The sequence below is a fragment of the Panthera onca genome, chromosome B1 (genome assembly GCF_046562875.1).
Source record: "Panthera onca isolate mPanOnc1 chromosome B1, mPanOnc1 haplotype 2, whole genome shotgun sequence".
Taxonomy (NCBI): Eukaryota; Metazoa; Chordata; class Mammalia; order Carnivora; family Felidae; genus Panthera; species Panthera onca.
Window position 1 is genome coordinate 5,052,333 of NC_138342.1, and position 21,356 is coordinate 5,073,688.

General features: G+C 55.3%; 2 protein-coding genes across 11 annotated transcripts in view; both read left to right on the forward strand.

The window, feature by feature from the left end:
- Window positions 1-21,356, forward strand: part of LOC132692732 (janus kinase and microtubule-interacting protein 1) — a 249,392-nt gene that overhangs the window by 78,724 nt on the left and 149,312 nt on the right. For 7 of the 10 annotated variants that reach the window (XM_078446276.2, XM_078446277.2, XM_078446275.2 and 4 more), the window contains 7 exons: window positions 884-1,093; window positions 1,955-2,074; window positions 5,693-5,839; window positions 6,848-6,988; window positions 8,904-8,963; window positions 9,360-9,473; window positions 20,753-20,881. In XM_078446276.2, the coding sequence (XP_078302402.1) occupies window positions 884-1,093; window positions 1,955-2,074; window positions 5,693-5,839; window positions 6,848-6,988; window positions 8,904-8,963; window positions 9,360-9,473; window positions 20,753-20,881 (921 nt within the window). The remainder of the gene's footprint in view (window positions 1-883; window positions 1,094-1,954; window positions 2,075-5,692; window positions 5,840-6,847; window positions 6,989-8,903; window positions 8,964-9,359; window positions 9,474-20,752; window positions 20,882-21,356) is intronic. The other 3 variants (XM_078446279.2, XM_078446278.2, XM_078446280.2) reach the window with 1 other exon arrangement.
- Window positions 14,612-20,859, forward strand: LOC132692733 (uncharacterized). The gene is made up of 2 exons (XM_060655475.3): window positions 14,612-17,110; window positions 20,753-20,859. Exons 1-2 carry the CDS (start codon window positions 17,005-17,007, stop codon window positions 20,782-20,784), a joined length of 138 nt encoding a protein of 45 aa, XP_060511458.1. The 5' UTR covers window positions 14,612-17,004; the 3' UTR covers window positions 20,785-20,859.

Consider the following 21,356-nt stretch of genomic DNA (forward strand, 5'->3'; position numbering starts at 1 on the left):
AGCTGCTTTCTGCTTGGTTTCCTCTAGGGAATGCTGGACAAGACCGGGCTGGGGCGAACTGGGGCTTACTTGGAGGTTTGCATGTGGAGACGCTGAGGTCCTTTAGAGACCCCAGCAGAGATGTCAAATACTCAGTTAGTTCTATGATTCTGGGGCTCTGAGAGAAGTCAGGGCCTGGGGAACACATTGGGGTGTCGGCTGCATATGGGGGTTTAACGTCATGGGTGAGGACGCGGCTGCCTGGGGAAAGGAAGAGGGCCAAGCCTTGGAAAGTCCAGACTTTAATGGCGGCCGGAAGAAGGTGAGTCTGTAAGGACAGAAACCAGGAAGTCATGGCATAGGGCGGGAGGGGCGGGAGAGCTTCGTGGAGCAGGGTGTGAGTGGCTTGGTCACATGTTGGTGAGGATGAAGGACAGAAAGTTGCCCTGTGGGTCTGGGGGCCAGGGGAGCATCCAAGACCTTAATGAGAGCTGTGTTGGTGGAGAGGTGGGGGCTGTGACCGGACGGGAGAGGCTTGGGGGGTGAGTGGGAGAGAAGACCCACCCACTCGGTGAGGAAGCCGAGCTGTGGGGCGTGAGGTGGCTGGAGGTGCCTGGAGGTCAGGATTTTGTTTTGTTTAATTCGCGTGAGAGAGAAACGAACGTGGCCCTGTTTCAGGGGTGAGCGTCTGGCCATCGAACCGTAACTTGTCCGCTCCTCTGTGCTCAGGGGAGCGGGGCCTGGGCCGTGGACAGTGGCCCCTCTGTGTCCTGAGTTTTCCCAGTTCAGCTGACCTGGGTCCTTGATCCTTCTTAACCTTTTCCTCTGGGCCTCAGGCCAGCGAGGGAGAGATTTCCGTGGTCACGAGCCCTGAGGCTGAGTGTTCATTCTTTCTCTTTTGCAGATGGACGAGATCAGAGGGAAAGACCGTGTGATCCTGGCCTTGGAGAAGGAACTCGGCGTGCAGACGGGCCAGACCCAGAAGCTGCTTCTTCAGAAGGAGGCTTTGGATGAGCAGCTGGTTCAGGTCAAAGAGGCTGAGCGGTACCACAGTAGCCCCAAGAGAGAGCTCCCGCCTGGCATCGGGGACATGGCAGAGCTCATGGGCGTCCAGGTACGGGGAGTGGCGACTCGCACAAGCACCGGGGCCCCGTGGCCCACCGCTGCCTGCCCTTCTTTCTGCGGTCGTTCCCCCCCCCCCCCCCTCCCCGGGCACCTTGCCCGCCTGCCTCCTCTCACCCCTCCCTCCCTTCCGCCTGTCTGTGCGTCTGGCCTCCCTCCCCAGACTGGCTGACGTTAACCACGTGCAGGGCCCAGCGTTAGGCCTGGGGATACGGAGGGGAGAGCAGCTGACTGCGTTTGCTTCCAGCCGGTCTGGAGCCCAGTGGGAAAGAGAAGTGAAGGTGTCAGCGCCGGGTGCACAGTAAGAGCACAGAAAGGCGCCCAGTCTTGAAGTCAGAGCCCTGCAACATGAGTAGGAGCTTAGCCAGAAGGAAAGGGCTCTGGGGGCAACGTGCTCAGAGGAAGCTGAAGCAGCGTGCCTTCGTTCACTCATTCATTCATTCATTCATTCATGCAGTCAGTCACCAGATGTTTGAACGTCTGTCGTGCGTGCTCTGTGCGGACAGCATACGAGGTGCTGGCGAGATTGGCCCGGTGGGTCTTGAGGGATGTCCTGGCACGTCCGTCACGGGCCTTTGTGAGAGAGACACAGCGGGCCCGGGCTGGAGCGTGAAGGTCCCCAGAGACCACGCACAGCTGTCTTGGCTTGACCTCTTGTCACTTTGAGACGAAGTCTCTTGCGGGTCCCTGGCAGGGCCTGGGGTGTCGTCCCCATGGCCTGACTGCAGGGACGCCCAGCGTGGTGTGGGGCCCTGTGAGGAGGAGCTCGCGGTCACGTCCCACGAGTTCCCTGGGAGTGTTCGGAGTCACTAAGACATCTTTGAAGTACGTTCGTATCTTGACTTTCTTTTAGGATCAACATATGGACGAACGAGACGTACGGCGATTTCAACTGAAAATTGCTGAACTGAACTCGGTGATACGGAAGCTGGAAGACAGGAACACCCTCTTGGCAGACGAGAGGAACGAGCTGGTAATCAGCCCCCGAGAGACAGACGGTGCCTTGTAGGGCGCCAGGAAGCCCCCCCGGGGCCGAAAAACCCGCCCTGAACTCATAGTTAGTGCAGAGGCCTCCTGGTTTCCTTTCCTTTCTTTCCCATTAATTCCTGACCAAAAATCTAGCGCAGGTTCCGTGAAGACACCTGCTCCTCCCCTTTGTTTCTACAGGAATTTATCCTGGGCAAAGAGTCAGAGCAAACAGTGAGGAGTTTAGAGAGGATGTTCACTGCAGTGTTGACGCTAGCGACCCAAAGTGACCCGAAACGAAACAAAAACCCAATTGTTCAACGCTCAAGTATTGGTCAGAGTAATTATGGAACATTTAGGCAGTGACCTGTCTACAGTCGTTAGGAGGGACGGTAGACATCGCGTTTATTTGCTCACAGTAAATTAAAGCGACACGCAGTTTACAAAACAAACACGCACATTGTCATGACGGACATTGGGAGCTGTTTTAGGTGGTGTAATGATGGATCATTTTAGGTTTTTTGCTTCTCTGCTTACTTTCTTTTGCAGAAAAGTTCAGACATTTCTTTTTTAAAAATTTGTTTAATGTTTATTATCTATTTTTGAGAGAGAGAGAGAGAGAGGGAGAGACAGCGTGAGCAGGGGAGGGGCAGAGAGAGAGGGAGACACAGAATCCGAAGCAGGCTCCAGGCATCGAGCTGTCGGCACAGAGCCTGATGCTGGGCTTGAACCCATGAACCATGAGATCGTGACCTGAGCCAAAGTCTGACACTCAACCGACTGAGCCACCCAGGAGTCCCAAAGTTCACATATTTCTAATTTTAAAGATAACGAACAGGGACTCTGGGTTAAAAAAAAAATGAATCCTTAGGGATGCCCATTTCCTCTTTCTCTGCCCCTCCCCCACTCAGCACATGTACAGTCTCTCTCAAAATTATTAAATAAATAAACAAATAAAAAGATAATCTAGTAAAAAGAGTAGTTTCCTGAATATGTGTAAATTTGCTGCATAAACAGCGAAGTGAACTTTTATGTCGTGGGAGTCAGTCCATAAACTTCTTTTTTTTTTTTTTTTTTAAATTTTTTTTCAACGTTTTTTATTTATTTTTGGGACAGAGAGAGACAGAGCATGAACGGGGGAGGGGCAGAGAGAGAGGGAGACACAGAATCAGAAACAGGCTCCAGGCTCCGAGCCATCAGCGCAGAGCCTGACGCGGGGCTCGAACTCACAGACCGCGAGATCGTGACCTGGCTGAAGTCAGACGCTTAACCGACTGCGCCACCCAGGCGCCCCAGTCCATAAACTTCTTGACAAGTGTCTTGTCATATTTCTGTTGATTCTAAATTTTATCGTGAAAGCGAGCGCATCTATATAGTATGTGAGAGCCATGCGAGATGAGCAGCGTAAGAGTCACCTCTTTGTAATCTTAACAGGATCGAAGTAAAGTCATTGCCTTCAAGTTTTTTTTGTTAATTCTTTCAAATGTTTTTATTTATTTATTTTGAGAGAGAGAGTGGCAGCAAGGGAGAGGCAGAGAGAGGGAGAGAGGGAATCCTAATCGGGTTCCACACTGTCATCCCAGAGCCTGAAGCGGGGCTCGATCTTACGAACCGTGAGGTCACGACCTCAGCCGAAATCAAGAGCCGGACGCTTGACTGACTGAGCCACCCAGGCACTCCTCCATCAAGTATTTTTAAAAGCATATTTTCAAGTGGCTTTAATCAGACTGTATGTCTAATATCAGATGTACGCTTTTCGCTTAAATATTCGTTAACTAAAAAAAGTCCCTCGTGTACCCTGCATAATAGCTCACCGAGAAGATTAGAAAAGAAATGTAGCTTGTGTGAAACAATTTGGAGCACACTGAAGTGTTTAAAGCAAAAACTGAGCAGCTAGCCAGCACTTTGATCTTAAAATCATGAAATAACTACCATCAGCTGTTTGGGGTGGTTCTTAACGTGCTTTTAAAACTGGTGTAAATACATCGACACCCACCAGGAGACTTTCTGTTGTTGTTTTGCCGTTACAGACGGGATATTTTCTCCTCTGTATTATTGTTCTGCAACTTGCTTTTTTCCCATGATTCATCAGTTCCGGCTGTCGTTTGGGCCGGTGCACGGCTCACGCCCCCCCTTTGAGGACGACCCGTGGTTCATTCACCCATTCCTCTAGGCTGCTCGGGTTTCTTTGCTGTTATGAGCATATGTCACCCGAAGACACATTTCTGTCGTCATCACTTGGAATTTTATTCCTGTGAGGATTTTTCAGAAGTAGAATGTATGGGTCAAAGGTCTATTTTTTTTTCATGAAGTTTATTAATTTATTTTGAGAGACACAGAGACAGTGCGAGTGGCGGGGGGGGGGGGGCAGAGAGAGAGGGAGAGAGAGAATCCCAAGCAGGCTTCTCTCTGCCAATGCAGAGCCCGACGCAAGTCTTGAACCCATGGAACCGTGAGATCATGGCCTGAGCCGAAACCAAGAGTTGGATGCTTAACCGGCTGAGCCACCCAGGCGCCCCTCAAAGGTCCATTTTATATTTGAGTGGGTCCCACCAGACTGCTTGATCTTAACTTTACAACCTGGTGACTAAAATCAGGGATCTGCAGTCAGTCCCTGTGCTTGATTCTTGGTTCTAGCACTTTCTGTGTGGCCACGAGCACAGCATCCCACCTCTTTGCTCTCAGTTTCTCTGTCTGTAAAGTGGGGATGGGGCCCCTCCTGGGGTTGTGGGGAGGCACAGTGTGTTCGAGAAGGCAGACCTGACCACAGAGAGCAGCCCTCAAGGGCCAGGGCAGAAACTGAATGACAGAGTTCTCCAGCCCCCGAAACCAGGCCTCACCGTGTCCACCCCTCTACGCCCAGCACCCCACATTCTGTGTTCCCGCTGCACTGAACGAGCTGTGTTCTTGCCCGCTCTGAACCTCAGGGCGCGTGGTCTCCCCACCTGGAACGTCTGCCCGCACTTGGCTCACCGTGTTCTTACCTCCTTTACTGTCTTTGCCCTCTTCCTCTGACGTTGGGCGGGCACCCTGGCGTGCCGTCCCTTCGATTCAGCCCCCAGCACAGGGCCCCAGGTGCCAGAGGGGCTCCCCCAGCGCTGATCCCACGGGAGAGACTGGAAGGACAGCCCCTAGTTGTACAGACTCAGGGAACGCCTTCGGGTTTGATGTCCCGGCACCGAGTCTGGCACGGAGTGGGGCCCAGGATTGATTGCCTGCTGTCTCAAGAAGGTAGAGCTTTCTGCTAGGTCTGTACTTGGGGAGGAATGGTGGCCAGGAGCAGCCGGGTCATGGGATTGACCTTTGAGCGTGAGACCCAGGACCCCTGGGGGTTATGCCCAGAGGTTAAGGAAGTGCAGACCAGTGGACCCGGCACAGGTCACTTGCCAGCGGGGTGCCCGGGGGCGGATCTGTGGGCCTCCCCTGTTGCCTTACGCGAGGCCCCCCGAGCCTCAGGTGGACTACTATGTTTGGGATCCTGGTGGCTATGGGATCTTCCTGGGGTTTGTGGTCCCAGCGGAGGCAGCTCCGGTCCCGGGTTGGACCCCTGCTGGCCTCCGCGGTGTGACGTCAGCAGTCCGCCGGGCCTTACAGCCACCGGCCTTCTGTGTCTTTCTGATCGCAGCTGAAACGCTCCCGGGAGACCGAGGTCCAGCTGAAGCCCCTTGTGGAGAAGAACAAGCGGATGAACAAGAAGAATGAGGATTTGCTGCAGAGCATCCAGAGGATGGAGGAGAAAATCAAGAGCGTCATGAGGGAGAATGTGGAAATGGTGAGTCAGCCCTGGGTTCGAGTCTCCGCCTGGGCTTCTCCAGCCCCCGACTGACCCTCGCAGCCCACGGTCTCCGCCCAGCCCCGCCTCCCCCAGGAAGCTCGCCAGGGCTCTCCGCCCTCACCCAGCCCTGCTGGCCCCGCTTCTCTAGGAGGCACGGTGTCGAGGGCTCTGTGCCCGGAGGCAGAAGGCCAGGCAGTGCCCGCAGCTGGGTCTGCGCCTCAGCCCTGCCCCCCCGCCCCCCGCTGCCCCCGGGGCCCCGGACACAGCCCCATTCTTTCCGTGCCTCAGCGTCTTCGTCCACAAAGTGGGGATGCGGTTATCAGCACCGCGGGGCTACCCAGAGGGTGGAGTGTTGGCATGGAAAGGCCTCACGGAATCCTTAGCTCTTCGCAGATGCTTCGCACGTGAGAGCAACGGCCACCGTTGCATGAGGGATTTGCATTTGCTCCCATCAGAGTGCTCGGTCTTTGTGGCCAGGGCGGTGTCTTGTAACTGCTGGCTCGTGGAGGAGTCCGAGGTTCATTGTCCCAAGCGGTGTCAGTCGCCCCTTTTCCAGCAAGAAGGCTGAGGCTCTGGGAGGTGGGGTGCCCTTCTCCCCGCACCCCAGCAGGCCCCGGTGTGAGGGGGACACGATCGCCGGTGGCGTGCCTTGCCTCCCCAGCTCCCTCGTCCAGCCTCCAGGGCCCGGGTTTGGACGACCACCTCCCACCCCCATGCCTGCCCAGCCCTTTCTCTCAGCCTGTAGCTTGCTTCTGGTCTGCACCTGTCCCCTCCTCCCGCGTGGGGACTGGGTAGCCTTCTTCCCTCCCGCATCCCTGACCTCCCGCTGGGTGCTCCCTGACCTCCCTCTGGGTGCTCCCTGAGCTCCCGCTGGGTGCTCCCTGACCTCCCTCTGGGTGCTCCCTGACCTCTCGCTGGGTGCTCCCTGAGCTCCCGCTGGGTGCTCGCGCTGTAACTAACCTGCTGGCTGAGCGGCCCTGCTGGGCACTCTCCCTCTGGCTGCAGAAAGAGAAGCTGTCGGCGCAGGCGTCCCTGAAGCGGCACACTTCCTTGAACGACCTCAGCCTGACGAGGGACGAGCAGGAGATCGAGTTCCTGCGGCTGCAGGTTCTGGAACAACAGCACGTCATCGACGACCTCTCGCTGGTACGTTCGCGCTTGGTGACATCGCTCGGTGTGGCGCCGGGTGACGCGGTGTGACGAATGGCATCGAGGCTCCAGGGCGCTGCTGCTGATGCGGGTGGGGCCTCACGGAGCTCACCCGCGTGGGCACCTTGCTGCTTTAATTCAGCCAGACAGCAGCCTCGACTTTGTGTAAAAGATGCCGCTGGTGCCTGGAGGCCGTCTCCATGGCTACTGTTTTTCTCAACTCTTCTCCCTGGTTTGCTGTTGCTAAGAAGCAGCATCCGTTTTAGGAATGGGTCGTCTGGCCTGGACACAGTGGGCACAGTTTGTCCCTGAGAAGTCTATTTTTTTTTTTTTAGCTTAGTTATTGCAGACCATGAACTTGAAAGCCTGAACCTTGTAATCAGGCTAGAATTTGAAGGGCTGGCTGAGACTCTACATCTACAAGGTTAAGGGGAGAGGAGGGTGTCTTAGTAGGCGAGTGTTATATCCAGAGAATCCTTTTTCTGTCTGTGAAAGGAGCTTAGGCACCAGTAAGAGAGCATTTGCAGTAAGCTTCAGTTGGACCCTAGAAGCAAAGTGTGTTCTTAATGCCCAAGAGGGAATGTGATGGTTCCACTCATGGGTCTTCCAAGAGTAGAAAGCCAGTGATCAAAATTCTAGAAAAAGCTTTGACCATAACTGTCAAGCTCGCTTTGCTGGCCTATCTTCCTCTCTCTTTAAGTCCTTCCCTTCTTCCTTCCACCCACCAATCCATTCTCCCTCCCGTCCCCCCATCTATCTTTGCCTCTGTCCGTATTCCCATCTTCCCATCCCCCCTCCCTCCTTCCATCCCTCAGCTGTCCGGCCACCCATCCATCCATCCATCATCCATCCATCCATCCACCCCTTCTTTCTCCCATAGCTTCTTCCTTCCGTCTGTCTGTCCATCCATCCACCCTCTCCTTCCTTCCATCCATCCATCTATCCATCCTCTCATCTTCCCATCATCCTCTCTCTCCTTCTATCCCTTCTTCCTCCCATTTCTCCATCCATCCATCCATCCATCCATCCTCCCCTTCTTTCTTCCATCCCTTCTTCCTTCTATCCATCCTTCCTCTCATCTTTCTCCATTACCCAAAAACTTGGTAGAACATAAGATGAAAACATACCTTCAATAAAATGACGATGAAGTTGAAAGAGGAATAATAAACCAACAATCCCAGAAAAAATAAAGATCGCCGCATCCATTGAGATGAGGAGGGACGGATGGGTGGACCATAAGGGCTATAACCAAACAGCAGATTTGTCTCTGGGTTTCCCGGCAGCCAAGGGGAAAAGCAGGGCTGAGTTAGAAAGGAGAGACGTCCTGGTTTTGCCTAGAGTGGAAAGGCTGCCACTCCTTCTGCTGCCCTGCAGATGTCGATCTTACTGACAGTGGCCACCAGGCAGCCACAGGCTCTTGTTTCTTTCTTAGGGCCACGCTGCTTGGTAGGTTCTAGCCCCATAGAGCAAAGGAAGAACCTGAGAGTCAGAGAAATAAAACGCATCACCTGGTTCAGAGGAGGCCCATGAAGATTTGGACCCGGCTCTGTCTGAGCTCAAAGCTGCAAACTATTTCATCCTGGGCTGTGGTCACTGACAGAACGGCGATCGCCAGTCAGCACTGGCTCGTGCTTTACGACTTCCAGCTCCCAGCGCAGACAGGCTGGGGCTTTCAGGATTGGCACACTTTGGTATTTTTTGGTCAAGACAGTCCCAGTCCCGTTAAGGACTCGAGTAAATGGGGTGACTCTGTAGCGTGCAGTTCTGGGAGGCGGCCGTCACGCGGGTGCTCAGAACTTGGACGAACGCACGCCCAGTGCCGACGGGGGGGAGGCGCACTTTGGGAGCCAGTTGGGTTGGCTGGTGTGATATGAGGCTGGCTGATAATGCCAACTGTTGTATCTCCTTCTAGGAGAGAGAACGTCTCTTGCGCTCCAAACGACATCGCGGGAAAGGTCTGAAGCCACCCAAGGTGAGTCTGCGGGGGTGTGGCTGTCCTGCTTGCTGTCCTGCATGGTCCAGGGGAGGGGGGAAACGCAAGCAATCCGTGAGGGGCCCTAACGGCAGGGACACTCACATGTCTGCACGTTTGGTGGTGAAAAAGCTGTTATCGCGTCTCTCGGTGCATCGGTTATGGCCGCGAACCAGTGACTGTAATTTATTCATGGAAAACTCACCGATGAATTCTGTCTGTAGGCCTCAGGCGCTGCTTGCCCCCAATTAAAAGCATAAATACTTAGACCTTTTGAAGGATTCAAAACGCACCCGGGCTTGGTTTCTGACATCTTATATCCCGTTCTAAAAAAAATCAGGAGCTTTGAGCTTCTTTTTGTTCAAATAACGCAGAACCGTGTTCTTTTTTTGGAAGATGTGGTTTTATAGAGACGGTGCCCAGATGTCCTGGCAGGGAGAGCACAGCTGGACGGGGAGAATTCAGACGCCACAGGGGCCACGCTGGAATAAACAGAGCAAATTGGGGCAGGTGTGGAAAAAAAAAAAAGTTTGCATTTAAACCCGTGAACCTCGTTTCACCGCCACAGAGACGTGGGTCTTTCGTTTGAACTAGACGCCCCTCCTGGTTTTGCTTTCAATAGAGATGTGGTTGTAGAGAAATCTTTGTCTTCTCTAGAGAAAACAGCAGTGTGGATGTGCTGCCGAAAAGCCACAGGCACGTGGCTCTCGAGGCTGGCAGCAGGGAGTGGTGAGGACTGGGGCAACCTGAGCGGGAGGCAACAGGGGGTAGTGCCATGTACTCCAAGTGGTGGGAGGGAGATGGGGATCCTGGTGCATCAGCTCCCTGGGGCTGCGTAACAAAGTACCCCACACCGGGCGGCTGGGAACAGTAGAAACGTCTCGTCTCACGGTTTGGAGTCCAGGGGTCCAAAATAAAGGTGTCGGCAGCGCTGTGCCCCCTCTGAGACCCGTAGGGGAGTCCTTCCCAGGCTCTTTTAGGTTCTGGTGATTTCCTGGCACACTTTAGCGTTCCTTGTCTTGAAGCTGCGTCACTCCAACCTCTGCTTTTGTCGTCAGAGACCATTCGCCCAGTGCGTCGCTGTCATCCTATAAGGACACCAGTCATACTGGGTCAGGGACCCGCCCTCTTCCACCATGACCCTCATGTTAACCAAGTACTTTGGCAGTGACCTTGCTCTCTTTCTCTCTCTCTCTCTCTCTCTCTCTCTCTCTCTCTCAAAAATGAAAAAAACATTTAAAAAAACGTTTTTAATAAAAAATAAAATAAACACACTGTGCTGAGCCACTTCCATTTCTGAGTCTCTGAGGTCAGTACATAGAGACGTGTGCCTCATGCAGCTTGACTTAGTGGTGGAAACGTGGGCCTTGGAGCCCGGACTTGAATTTGAACCTCCCCCTTGTCAGCTCACTTGGTCTCTGAGCACGAGCGGGGTGCGGCAGAGAGAGAGGGAGACACAGACTCCGAAGCAGCCTTCAGGCTCTGAGCCATCAGCACAGAGCCCGATGCGGGGCTCGAACTCACGAGCCGTGAGATGGTGACCTGAGCCGAAGTCGGACTCAACCGAGTGAGCCACCCGGGCGCCCCACAACTTGTTTATTTTTAAATAGTCACTTTTACTGTGGAAGCAATATCACAGCACCACAGACTAACCTGAGAAATAAGCCAAATGTCACCCGCAGGGCCTCCCTGGCACCATCTAGGCTGGCGTTTTGTGCAACCCCTCCCCCACCCCCAGCCCTTGATCTGCCCCATCTTTTTCTTTCTTAATAATGTAACTGTGACTGTAGAGTACGCTGTTGCTTCCTGTTTTTTTGTTTTTTTTTTTACTTAACGTTCTACCATAAAGCATTTATCCGTGTCATGACCCTGTCGTCATACAAGCAAATTTTGATGGTTATATAATCTGTTGAGTAGATGGGCCATACATTTGTGTTCCATTCGGTGCCAGACATGTTTGCTTTTAGCTCCTGGCAGCTGTAACTCCTGCCGCGGAGTGTGTTTATGGTAGGCAGCGTTCTGGGCCGGTTCTGTTGTATTCCCTGGGTATTGACCGTTGCTTTAAGGGACTGGACTTTCTGCTTCTGTAAATGCCACCCCGGTGGCCTCCTTTTGTCCAGGAAGCTGTGCCAGGGTCTGGATTGTTCCCGTGGACAGATTCCCGCAAGCTGAAATGTGGATCCACAGGGTGTGGAGGCTTTGGTGGGGAACACGTGACCCCCTGTGCCGTAGGGAAAGCACGCATCGTTTCGTACAGCTGCCAGTCATGTGCGTGAATGCCGTTTTCACCACAGGATGTGTTGAAACAGCAGTGGTCTAAAGGCATTCGGCCTGGAGAGCCGGGAGTATTGCGGCATTGTGCGCCCCATAAAGCTTCTAAAGTAGGGGGGCCCCTTGTCGGCTAAGCATCTGACTTCAGCTCAGGTCATGATCTCGTGTTTGTGAGTTCGAGCCCCGTGTCAGACTCTGTGCTGACAGCTCAGAGCCTGGAACCTGCTTCCGATTCTGTGTCTCCCTCTCTCTCTCTCTCTGCCCCTCCCCTGCTCATGCTCTGTCTCTCTCTCTCTCTCTCTCTCAAAAATAAATAAACATTAAAAAAATTTTTTTAGAAAAGCTTCTAAGTAGGGTTTTCGGGAGTCCCTCTGTTGAGCTGTGACTTTATTTTTCAAACCTGTATCAGAGTTCGTGGAGTAAGGAAGATTCCATTGTCCTTTTCCCGATTTCCTTTATGGGAAGAGAACTTTACAAGGGCCTAGAACTGACCTGTGGTTTGCTAGGCTTGTGTGCACAGCAGGTGAGGAGGGCAGGAGCGGTGTCCTGCTTACTGCACCCCCTTCACCGTCTCGGCACAGAGTACGTGTCCCTAAACAGTTGTTGAGTGCATAAGCAAATTGCTTGTACTGGCGAAGTGTGTTTGCACAACACCGGATCATGCCAAAGGATGGGATGTTCGGTCCCTAAGTGAAATAGTTCGCTGCCACCAGAAGGCGGGGTTTGGGAGTCTCCATGGGCATTTTCCTGAGCTGTGCACAGTCTTCTCAGCTTAACTGTTTCTATGATCCACGAACCTCTTATCTTTGTCTCAAGATTCAAGATAGAACAGTTTCCCCCACATGCTCCTACTTACTCCTGGAGTTGTCCAGGGCAGGCGGGGACCTGCACAGGTTTGTAACCCCCTAGGGCCATCTCTCGGGCCTGGGCAGTGTCCCTTTCTTCCCTCCCACAGGCTGCTGGGATTCAGTAGTTTCCTTTTCCCCTTAAATGCCTCCATCGTGCTCTGTCTGTTATGTATCTGTGTATTTTACCACTTTGCCCGGGCCTTTGTTGGGCACCGATTTTTGTGCCAGAATTTTCTGGAAGTCTGACAACCTGTCTCTGTTCTCTGGCTAGTTCAAGCTTCCCTGGACTCTGTGTTTCCCCCAGAAGGGGGTTTGTTCTCCGGTCCCACATCCACACCCCAGTTTGCTGCAGATAATCGTGATGGCAGAGCAGTGGTGAGATCCAGCCCTCCTCCCGGGTGAGGGGGGACCCTTACGCCCCAAAGGCTGCTGACCCTGTCTCACCGTGCTCCTGGGGACAGAACCGGTGTGGGCGTTTCGCCTCGGGACCCTGCTATTCAGCACCCCCATGGGGAGTTGCGGGAGAACCCCCGGCGGTCCCCCAGGCCCCATCTGGGGAGGGTGGGCTTGCTCCGCAGAAGTCCAGTGTCACGGTTGAACCCTACACGGAGCCCCTGTGGGCGGTAGGTTTGCTGCCTCTGAAACTTGCTGTCTAACAATGTGGAGCTGTCTCAGTAGAAAGCTGAGCACGCGAGCGTGGCTAAAATCGGCATGGTTTGCGCACACACCTCGGTTACCGTGGGGCTGGGGTCTCGGGTGAAGCTGAGACCCCGTAGCCTGTAGCCGTGTGAAGGTCCGGTCCAGCTCCTGGCTCTGTGGCATTGACCTGGGAGGGCCTGTTTCCTGGTTCTTACCACGATCATCACATCCAGAAGATCATACAGAGCGTCTGGCTCTGTGCCTGGCATGTAGTCAGGGATCCACAAATTATGATTCATCCTTCTCCCTTCCTCTTAAACCGACAGCTTTCCTTTGGAGGGCCTGTTGAATGCAGATTCCCAGGTCCCACCCTTGATTTCCCCCGTTCTAATTTGTGTCCTCTTTTTTCAAAAGAGGGACCATCTCAGGTGACAGTGAGGTGAGCTCTTGATGCCCTTTATTATTTTTTGAGATGTTTATTTATTTACCTGGGGGGGAGGGGCAGAGAGGGAGAGAGAGAGAGAATCCCAGGCAGGCTTCATGCTCAGCACAGAGCCCGATGCAGGGCTCGATCTCACAATGGTGAGATCATGACCTGAGCTGAAATCAAGAGTCGGATGCTTAACCGACTGAACCACCCAGGCGCCCCGTGCCTGTAGACAGTAGTCAGCCTTCGCAAGAGGCTGGGAAACTTGCTGAGAAACATCAAAGTACCATGGGAAGAATCGCCCTTCCGAGGGCCCGAGTGTCAGTACACGGTCCCCCGGTCCCCATACGGACCTGGGACTGCTGATGCCTGAGGAGCTTCTGGTGGGTCACTTGTGGTCAGTGGCTCCTGTATCGCTGCTCATCGGACACTTAGGGCCTATCCAAAGTTGACCTTGTGCCCCCAAGGCCAAGCCTGCTCCTTCGTGGTGGGAAGGACAGGGTGCCGGCCACTGCCCTAGAACAGGAGCCGGTGTGCACGCCCTTCTGTGGCTAGGGCACCCGGACGTTTGTCGTCATGTGCCACGCTTTCCGTTTCTAAGTACCCAGAGGAATCCCATTTCCCCCGTATTGTCGTTTCCACTCGACTCTGCTCCTGGGCTGTCCTTTCCCGCAGCTCTGTCACCAGCTGCCTCTGAGCGAGGTGTGGCTGGACCGTGTGTGCCTCGTTCACGGGGCTGCCTGCAGTCCCCGGCACAGTCCCCCCTCACCGCGGGGGCTCCGTAACTTGCACTAAACGAACGTTAGTCATTTCAGGCCACTTGCCGGCCCGGCTCCCCACTGTTGGCTGGCCTGCGGCTGAAGGCTTTTGCTGCGTGTATCATTCCCTGTAGGGGATGAGGGCTTGTTCCCTCCAGGCCGGGCAGCGACCCTGTCACCTGTCCCCTCCTCCACGGCCTGGCAGAGCCTCACATCAGAAGCATGAGAGGCCCCAGACGCTGTTCCCATGCTGCCCGCTGGGTTTGTGGGGCCCGCTGGTACAGGACTTTGGATTTGGGTCCCGTGGGTAGAGCATGGGGACAATTGTGCAGGCACAGAGCCTGCGTCCCGGGCCACACCCGGGCCGCTGAACGGCCCAGCCGTGCACACCGTCCACATGTGTTGACCTGGGGCAGCCCTGCACGTTGCTGGGTAGCAGGAGGAGGATGGGGCTGCCCAGGGCACGTCATCTGGCAGAGCAATGACCGCGGGACATCGAGGCCACACCTGAATACTTTGGAATAGACAGGAAGTCAGGGTGGTTCCAGGCAGCATATTCAAATGGGACAGGAAACCCCAACACTGAGAAGGAGGCCTCTGGAGAAGAGCTGGCTGGGGGCTGGCCTGCAGCCCCAGGCCCCCTGCCTAGTGTTGAGGCGACCCCAGAGCCAGCGGGGAGGGGCTTGAGGCAGAGGCTGTCTGATCCCAGACCCGTCCTGCCAGGCCTCTGCTTTCCCAGCGCTCCAAGGTTCCTTCGAGCCCTTATCCACTTGTCCTGGGACCCCCTCTGTTTTCTTGGCTGCCCCCTTGGCTTCCAGCACGTTCCTCCCTCCACAGCTCCCAGAACCGTCTGGTTGAGGCACAAGTCTGGCCTTGCCACCTTCTTCCTAAGAACCCTACGCTGGCTCCCGTTTACCAGGGGATAAAGTTGGGGCCCCTTGGGCAGCTCTCAAGGCCTTTTGGGACCCGGCCCTCCTCACCTCCTGCTGTATCCCCCTTGGCACACCCTGGCTCCAGTCCCTTGGGTTTGCCGTGTGGCCTCATCTCCAGACCCCATCTCGGGCCGGCCCCCTCATGTCCTCTGCTCCCGACCGCCTCCTGCTCCTTCAAGATTCGGCTGAGCGGTCCCCGTTTTCGACAAGCCTTCACCCTCACAGCGGCGGGCCCTTTCTCTGGGCTTCCTCAGCCCTCTGCTCCTTCTGCCCTGACACGTGGTGCAGTCTCCCCATCTTCTTCTTCTGAGGCCCTGTGCTCGGAGGACCCGGGGTGCTGTGGTCGAATGCGGTTGATGGCAACACAGAGAGCAGGCGTTGGGGGCCACGCAGTCTGTCCTGCAACCCAGGGAGCAGGGCTGTACTCGTGGCTTATGCCTGGGGTCCTCAGTCGGGCTCCCCGGGTCAGGTGCTGGGACAAGGCGGACGTGGTGGTCATGAGGCATTCTGTCCCATCTGGACTGCCCCGGGCCTGAGGTTTCTCACGTCCACCGCGAGCCCAGGGCTGACGGCCAAGGCAGCGTGGCTCTCAGCCCCTCCCATCCTCCATCCCTCTTGCCATCAACCTGGGCACAGCAAAATGTCAGGTGACAGGGCGCAGAGGGGTGTCCCTACTCTTGAGGAGCTGTGGCCAAGGTGAAGGTCTTAGTAGGTCTGAGAGCCAGCGGGACAGGACATGTCTCATGGTTTCCCCAGAGCCAGGAAGGCACCTGCCAGACAAAGGCGGTCCCTGTTTCTTGAGGGTCCAGGTGCACAGCTGCCTGGAGAGAAATTGGCTTCAGGCTTGTCCCAGAACTCAACAGTTTGCAGACGGCATGATTTCTAGGATTATCGTCCCCTCTTCCATTAGCCAAGATTATTTTCATTGGGAGTCTCAAAAACCCAAAGTCATTTAAGAAGGGAAAGGGATTTATATCGCTGCTAAGTCTGGAGGTGGCTGGTTTCAGGCACGGCTGGATCCAGATGCCTACACGATATTGCCGGGAACGTGTCTCTCCACCTTTCCACCCTGCTTTCCTCTGGGCTGGGCTCTTTCTCAGGTGGGGTCTCCCCACGTGGTCACCTAATTGGCTTCGGCAGCTTTAAGCTGGCGTTACACTGCCTAGCAATTTCTGTAGTAGGAGGGCGTCTCTCCTCAGTGGTTCCAGCAAGAGTCCCAGGGTGCATGTTCCTTGGCTCAGTTTGGTCACAGGCTTGTCCCTGAACCAGGCCCAGGGAGCTCCTCATTTGGAAACATGAGTGAAAGGCTTGGGGGGCATAGCTCGTATCGTGGCTACTTTGAAAGGAGCAGAGTATCGAGCATTATTAAAATTGAAAGTTGTATATGCACTTGGTTGCCTATGTTTTGCTTTTGTGGTGGCCCTTCGCCTTTTAGAATTGCTTGAATATCTTTCAAAGTACAGAGGTTTTACTTTTTTATGGTGTCATCTGCCCATTTTTTCAACATGTGGGTTTTCACCTTGGATGTTTCGCGGAGAGAAGCTTCTCCAAGAAATGCGGGCTTCCGTGGGGGCCCCGCATGGGCGGGAGCACCGGGCCTGCACCCCTGCAGCCCCCCTGTGGCTAGTGGCTTCATCAGTCTGTATAAACGGTCAAACAAATGCTCAGGGACAGATCACTGAGAATCCTGTGAATTCAGTGGGCCCAGGGTGCACGTGGGGTGGCCGGGACGGACAGACAAATTGCCCAAGTGCACGAGGCGGGAGGCGCCTCCTCGTTTTTGGCTCTGGTCCGGAAGAAAGCTGTCTCCGCATCCATCGTGGTTGCTAGTGTGGTGTCCCCAGGGGGCCTCGTGATCACCCGGGGCCTGTGGGAGGGCGCTGACGACAAGGCAGCTCGAGGAGGGAGAAGCCGTGTGACTAGCGTGCCAGCCTGGCCCCTGGATCTGCCCTTGGGCTGGCGGCCTTGCCCACGAAGCCCGATCTCTGTGCAGGAAGCCTCGGGCACAGTGGGCTCGGCGTGGTGGAGGGAAGGAGAATGTTCCGGGAGAGAAGCAGCGCTTTCCACTAGGACTTGAGAGAGGTCTGCAAGCAGACGCCAGTGAGGCTGCTTTTGGCCCACGGGGCGCACACGGGGCCCACGCGGGCTCCACCTCCCTGCCCGGCAATGGAGTACATCCTCTTCGTGCTGTACTTCTCCTTTTTCCTCTGTCTCTGTGCCCTGGTGTGTCTGTACTTTTCCGGTTGTCAGGAGATGACCTACAAGCATGAAGGTAAGCGTCTGGCTCTGGTCGGCCGCGGTTCGGAGCGAGGACATGGCCGAGGCTGGGAGGCCCCTTCCGAGCTGGCGGTTGGTGGTCCCGAGTGATGCAGGGGGACAGGAGACGGGGCTCAGAGGCCGGAGCCAGCGGAGGGATGTTTATTTCGGAGACACTACACCCCACCCCCCTCCCCTGGTGCCTTTTGATGTGCTGAGAACGACCACCTCTGTGTGTGCAAGGTGCAAATGGACCAGACACGTTTGTTTTTCACTTGGGCCCAAGCTGCATTTAAAACATTTGGATTAGTTTGTATTTTATTTTTATTTTTTTAATGTTTATTTATTTCTGAGAGAGAGGGAGAAAGAGAAAGAGAGCACACAAGCAGGGAGGGGCAGAGAGAGAGGGAGACACAGAACCTGAAGCAGGCTCCAGCTTCTGAGCTGTCAGCACAGAGCCCGACGTGGGGCTCGAACTCACGAACCCTGAGATCATGACCTGAGCTGAAGTCAGACGCTTAGCCACTCAGGCGCCCCTGGATTAATTTGTAAAGAGGAGTCAGCAAGGCAAGACTCCGGGGGGTAGAGAAAATGGGAGTCTTGGACGAGCGAGCTCCTTCCATAGGGAAGATGTGCCACCCTGAGCAGAGACGGGGGTTTATGCTCCCAAACTATCTGCTCCTGGGACATAAATGCCCGGGGGATCTGAGCAAGGTGGACGCTCTGAAAACTCAACGATTTCCCCAGTGCTTGGCTCTTTAAGAAAGAGGAAACCATGTTTTCTAGATGATTCTGTCATTCCTCGGAGGCAGGCACTATTATTTTACACATATTTTGAAAATGCAGCATAAGGCACTGGTTGCATTGTCCTTAAAGAAACCAGCCCCCAGATTTTCTCTTTAAGCATTCCAAGGTCTGTTTCTCTCTTGCATTTATTAACAAAGGCATGAATATATGCAGTACTTCTAGACTTCCTGCATAATCCAAGAGCTTTTAAGAACCTAATCCTTCCAGGAAACAAACTCGTCCAGCCTGTATGTTCCGCAAGGTTGGGGAGAGGGGGTCTCGAATCTGCAGATTCGCCTCCTGTTGTGAGAGGGTCAGAATGTGAGTGTTTGGCCTCCCCAGCCCTGCTCCCTACAGAGCCTCATCCTGCCTCCCTCACCGCCGCATGCTTCCCTGGGGTCTTGGTCTCTGGGGCCACCCTGGACTGAGGGGCTCCATTCGGGTCTGGGGTTCGGCTGATGACAAAAGCAGCACTTTAAACGCACGTCTGCAGCATCCGGAGTGAACGCCCCATGTCAGGACTCGGTAGCGGAGTGCCCAGCTAGCCGTCCTGCAAGGTTTCAGGAGGCAGATCAGCCCGGGGGATGAACAGAGGCGTCACAACGGTCCGCGAGGCTGACCGTGGGTGTCGTGTCCCGAGGCTTTGGAGAGACTGTGGCAGGATGGTTCCCGGGGACTCGGTCAGCGTGCGTCACTGCTCGCTGCCAGTCCACACGGCAACAGGCACAGAACTGTCCCCAGAGGCCTCGCAATTAGCCGTGTTTACAAGAAATAGGGCCGGGTGAATGGCTGCCCGGAAAAATGAGGAGCCTGGAGCCCGGGGCGGTGAGCTGCGTGCGTGCAGAGGACCTCTGAGTGCCGCAGACCTGTCGCTCCTGAAGGTGCTGTTGTCGCCGTCAGGATGTCGTGGCCGCTGCCCCCTGGAAATCGTCTGGAGAGTTTTCGATGCCTGCATTCAAGTGAGGTTTCTCATCTGGAGAGGAGATTGGGGTATATGATTGTCTGCAACCTCTACTTGGAGAGAAGGAATCATGGAAAGCCGACAGAACCTAATAGGTCCCCACAGTCCTACCTGCTAAACTCACCTGGGGTGGGTAACCGGGCGGGGGTCCAGCGGTGCTGGCTGCGTGAGTGAGGGCAAGGGCTGTCGCACGCGAGCCCGAAACTAGGGGCAAACAAGTTGGTGTAGCTCTGAGTTCGTTAACAAAGACATGTTCACGAATACGCATTGAAAAACCGGTGTTGACTCAGTGTGCCAGACTCTGGGCCACAGTGGGGAATGAAAAAGCCCAGATCTCTGCCCTCACTGTCCTCCTGGGTGCCTCTAGCAAAACCTCTCGAGAAACTCTAGCTGCAGAAGATGACAGAGCAGTCCACTCTGTCTCCCTCTCCCTTCCTGATTCAGAATTCTTTCTTTCTATTCTATTTTATTTTATTTTTTCTTAAACATTTTTTAATGTTTATTTATATTTGAGAGAAAGAGAGAGTGCACGAGCGAGCGTGAGGGGGGGAGGGGCAGAGAGAAAAGGAGACACAGATTCAGAAGCTGGCTGTCAGCCCAGAGCCTGACGCAGGGCTCGAACCCACGAACTGTGAGATCATGAGCTGAGCCGAAGTCGGACGCTTAACTGACTGAGCCACCCAGGCACCCCTTAATTATGTTATTAATTGTGGTACCAGCCACATTTTTCTTACATCTGGGTGCACGAGATTGCAGACATATGCCCGCTTAAGCAAGCAGGTTAGGACAGGTCCTCAGCATGTGGGGTGTGCCCCGATCCCTCTGTGGGGTGAGGGATGGGGAGGGGGATCTGGGAAAAGCCAGGTTCTGGGTGAACCAGTGGGAGCCTGGGGCTCGGCTGTGGATTTAATTATGGTTCTTTCTTCATGGCCATGAAAAGTACTCATCGGTTGTAAGAAACAAACAAAGAAACGAACAAAACATTGTTCCTAACACAAGGGAGTTCGATCTGGTGACTGTGGGTTGATGTCCGCAGACCACCCCCCACCAGGAGACTAAGCGAAGCTCCTTGTGGTGGGGAGCACGGCTGGTGTTCATCAGGTGGTGTTCCCCAGGCCCCGCCCAGTATGTGCCCCTAGAAGGTGCTCAGTCGGGGGTTTGCCGATTGAATGCGGGCATGTGTGCGAAGCCACATATATCACGGTATTTGGGGTGGGCAAAGTACTGGGTGGGGTAGCCAGGAGGCTGGCGCACAGAGCGGTAAAATTTCCTCGGACTCTGAGTGATGGACGCGTGAGGGGTCCGTTGCACTGTTCCTTCTCATCGTTTCAGTGCCTCAAGGTTTCTATACTCAAAAGTTAAACAAAATTTGCCCCTCAGTGAGGTCCGGTGAGGACCCGGGCCACACACTCACCCAGCCGGTTGGAGCCCGGGGTCCATCTGTGGGCCTTCTGCCCCCTTCAACTTTCCCCGTGTCTGGCACGTAGAACGAGACGTCTCACGTGGCCCCCTGCCCCTCCTTAGTAGGACCCACACGGGCCCATCGAGGGTCGGCGTGCCGGGCACAGCGGATGCGTGACCTCACTCTGCGCTCTCGGGTGAGGCGGGGGCTCCCTGTCCGTCTGATGGAGAAGGAAGTGGGCGCTCAAGGGGGCCGAGGGACCCGCAGAAGGAGTGCCGGGGTCAGGCCAGCGTGCTCTGCTGCCCCCACCCTCCACCTCCTTCGGCTGCCTCCTTTCCGCCCGTTCAATCACAGACCCCGCCAACCGCCTCTTGGGACGCCCTTGGGGCCCCGGTGTGGGTAGTCGCCCCCGTGCCTGGGGTGACAGGGCGGGTTGAGCCGCCGGGGGGAGGGGGGGGACTCGGCAATGCTGAGTCCGTTCCTGATGTCACGCACGTTGCGTTTTCCAGAAGCATGTTGTGGAGACATTTTTTGGATTTGATGAGGAGTCTGTGGACTCGGAAACCTTGTCAGAAACCTCCTGCAACACGGACAGGACGGACAGGGCCCCAGTCACGCCCGAGGAAGACTTGGATGATGTAAGCACCCCCGCACCTGAGGTGCTGTGGGCACACGCCTCCGGCCTCTGACAACCGCCCCTGTCGCTCCCCGGTGTAGAGATCTCGGCCCCGAGGACCTGTGACGTCTCAGCCTGCAGCCTCGAGGGCAGGAGGCCCCTGCTGGGCCCGGCCTCCATGAAGGCAAGGGGGGCACCGGCAGCATGTAGCGGTCCCTCCCCCCCCCCCCCCATCTCACCACCCCAGTGGTGGCCTCGCTGTTACCTTTTCAATTAAAATTGCTGCATGGTGGTCTGTCCCTGTCCCCCCTGCACATGCGGGCACACATGCACACACATGTATGCACAGGCTCACGATGCTCACAGAGGCACATACACATGCGGACAAATGCACGCACAGGGACCCCACCTGGCGAGCAGGACACGGTTGCCTTGTCCTCACGAAGGCGACGCCTCACACAGGAGAGAACGCTCCCAGTGCTGGAGAGCGTGGAGGG

Coding starts and splice junctions, on each gene's coding strand:
- LOC132692733 (XM_060655475.3), top strand. CDS start 17,005: ATGGAGTACATCCTCTTCGTGCTGTACTTCTCCTTTTTCCTCTGTCTC. Junction 17,111..20,752: donor GATGACCTACAAGCATGAAG/GTAAGCGTCTGG, acceptor TGCGTTTTCCAG/AAGCATGTTGTGGAGACATT.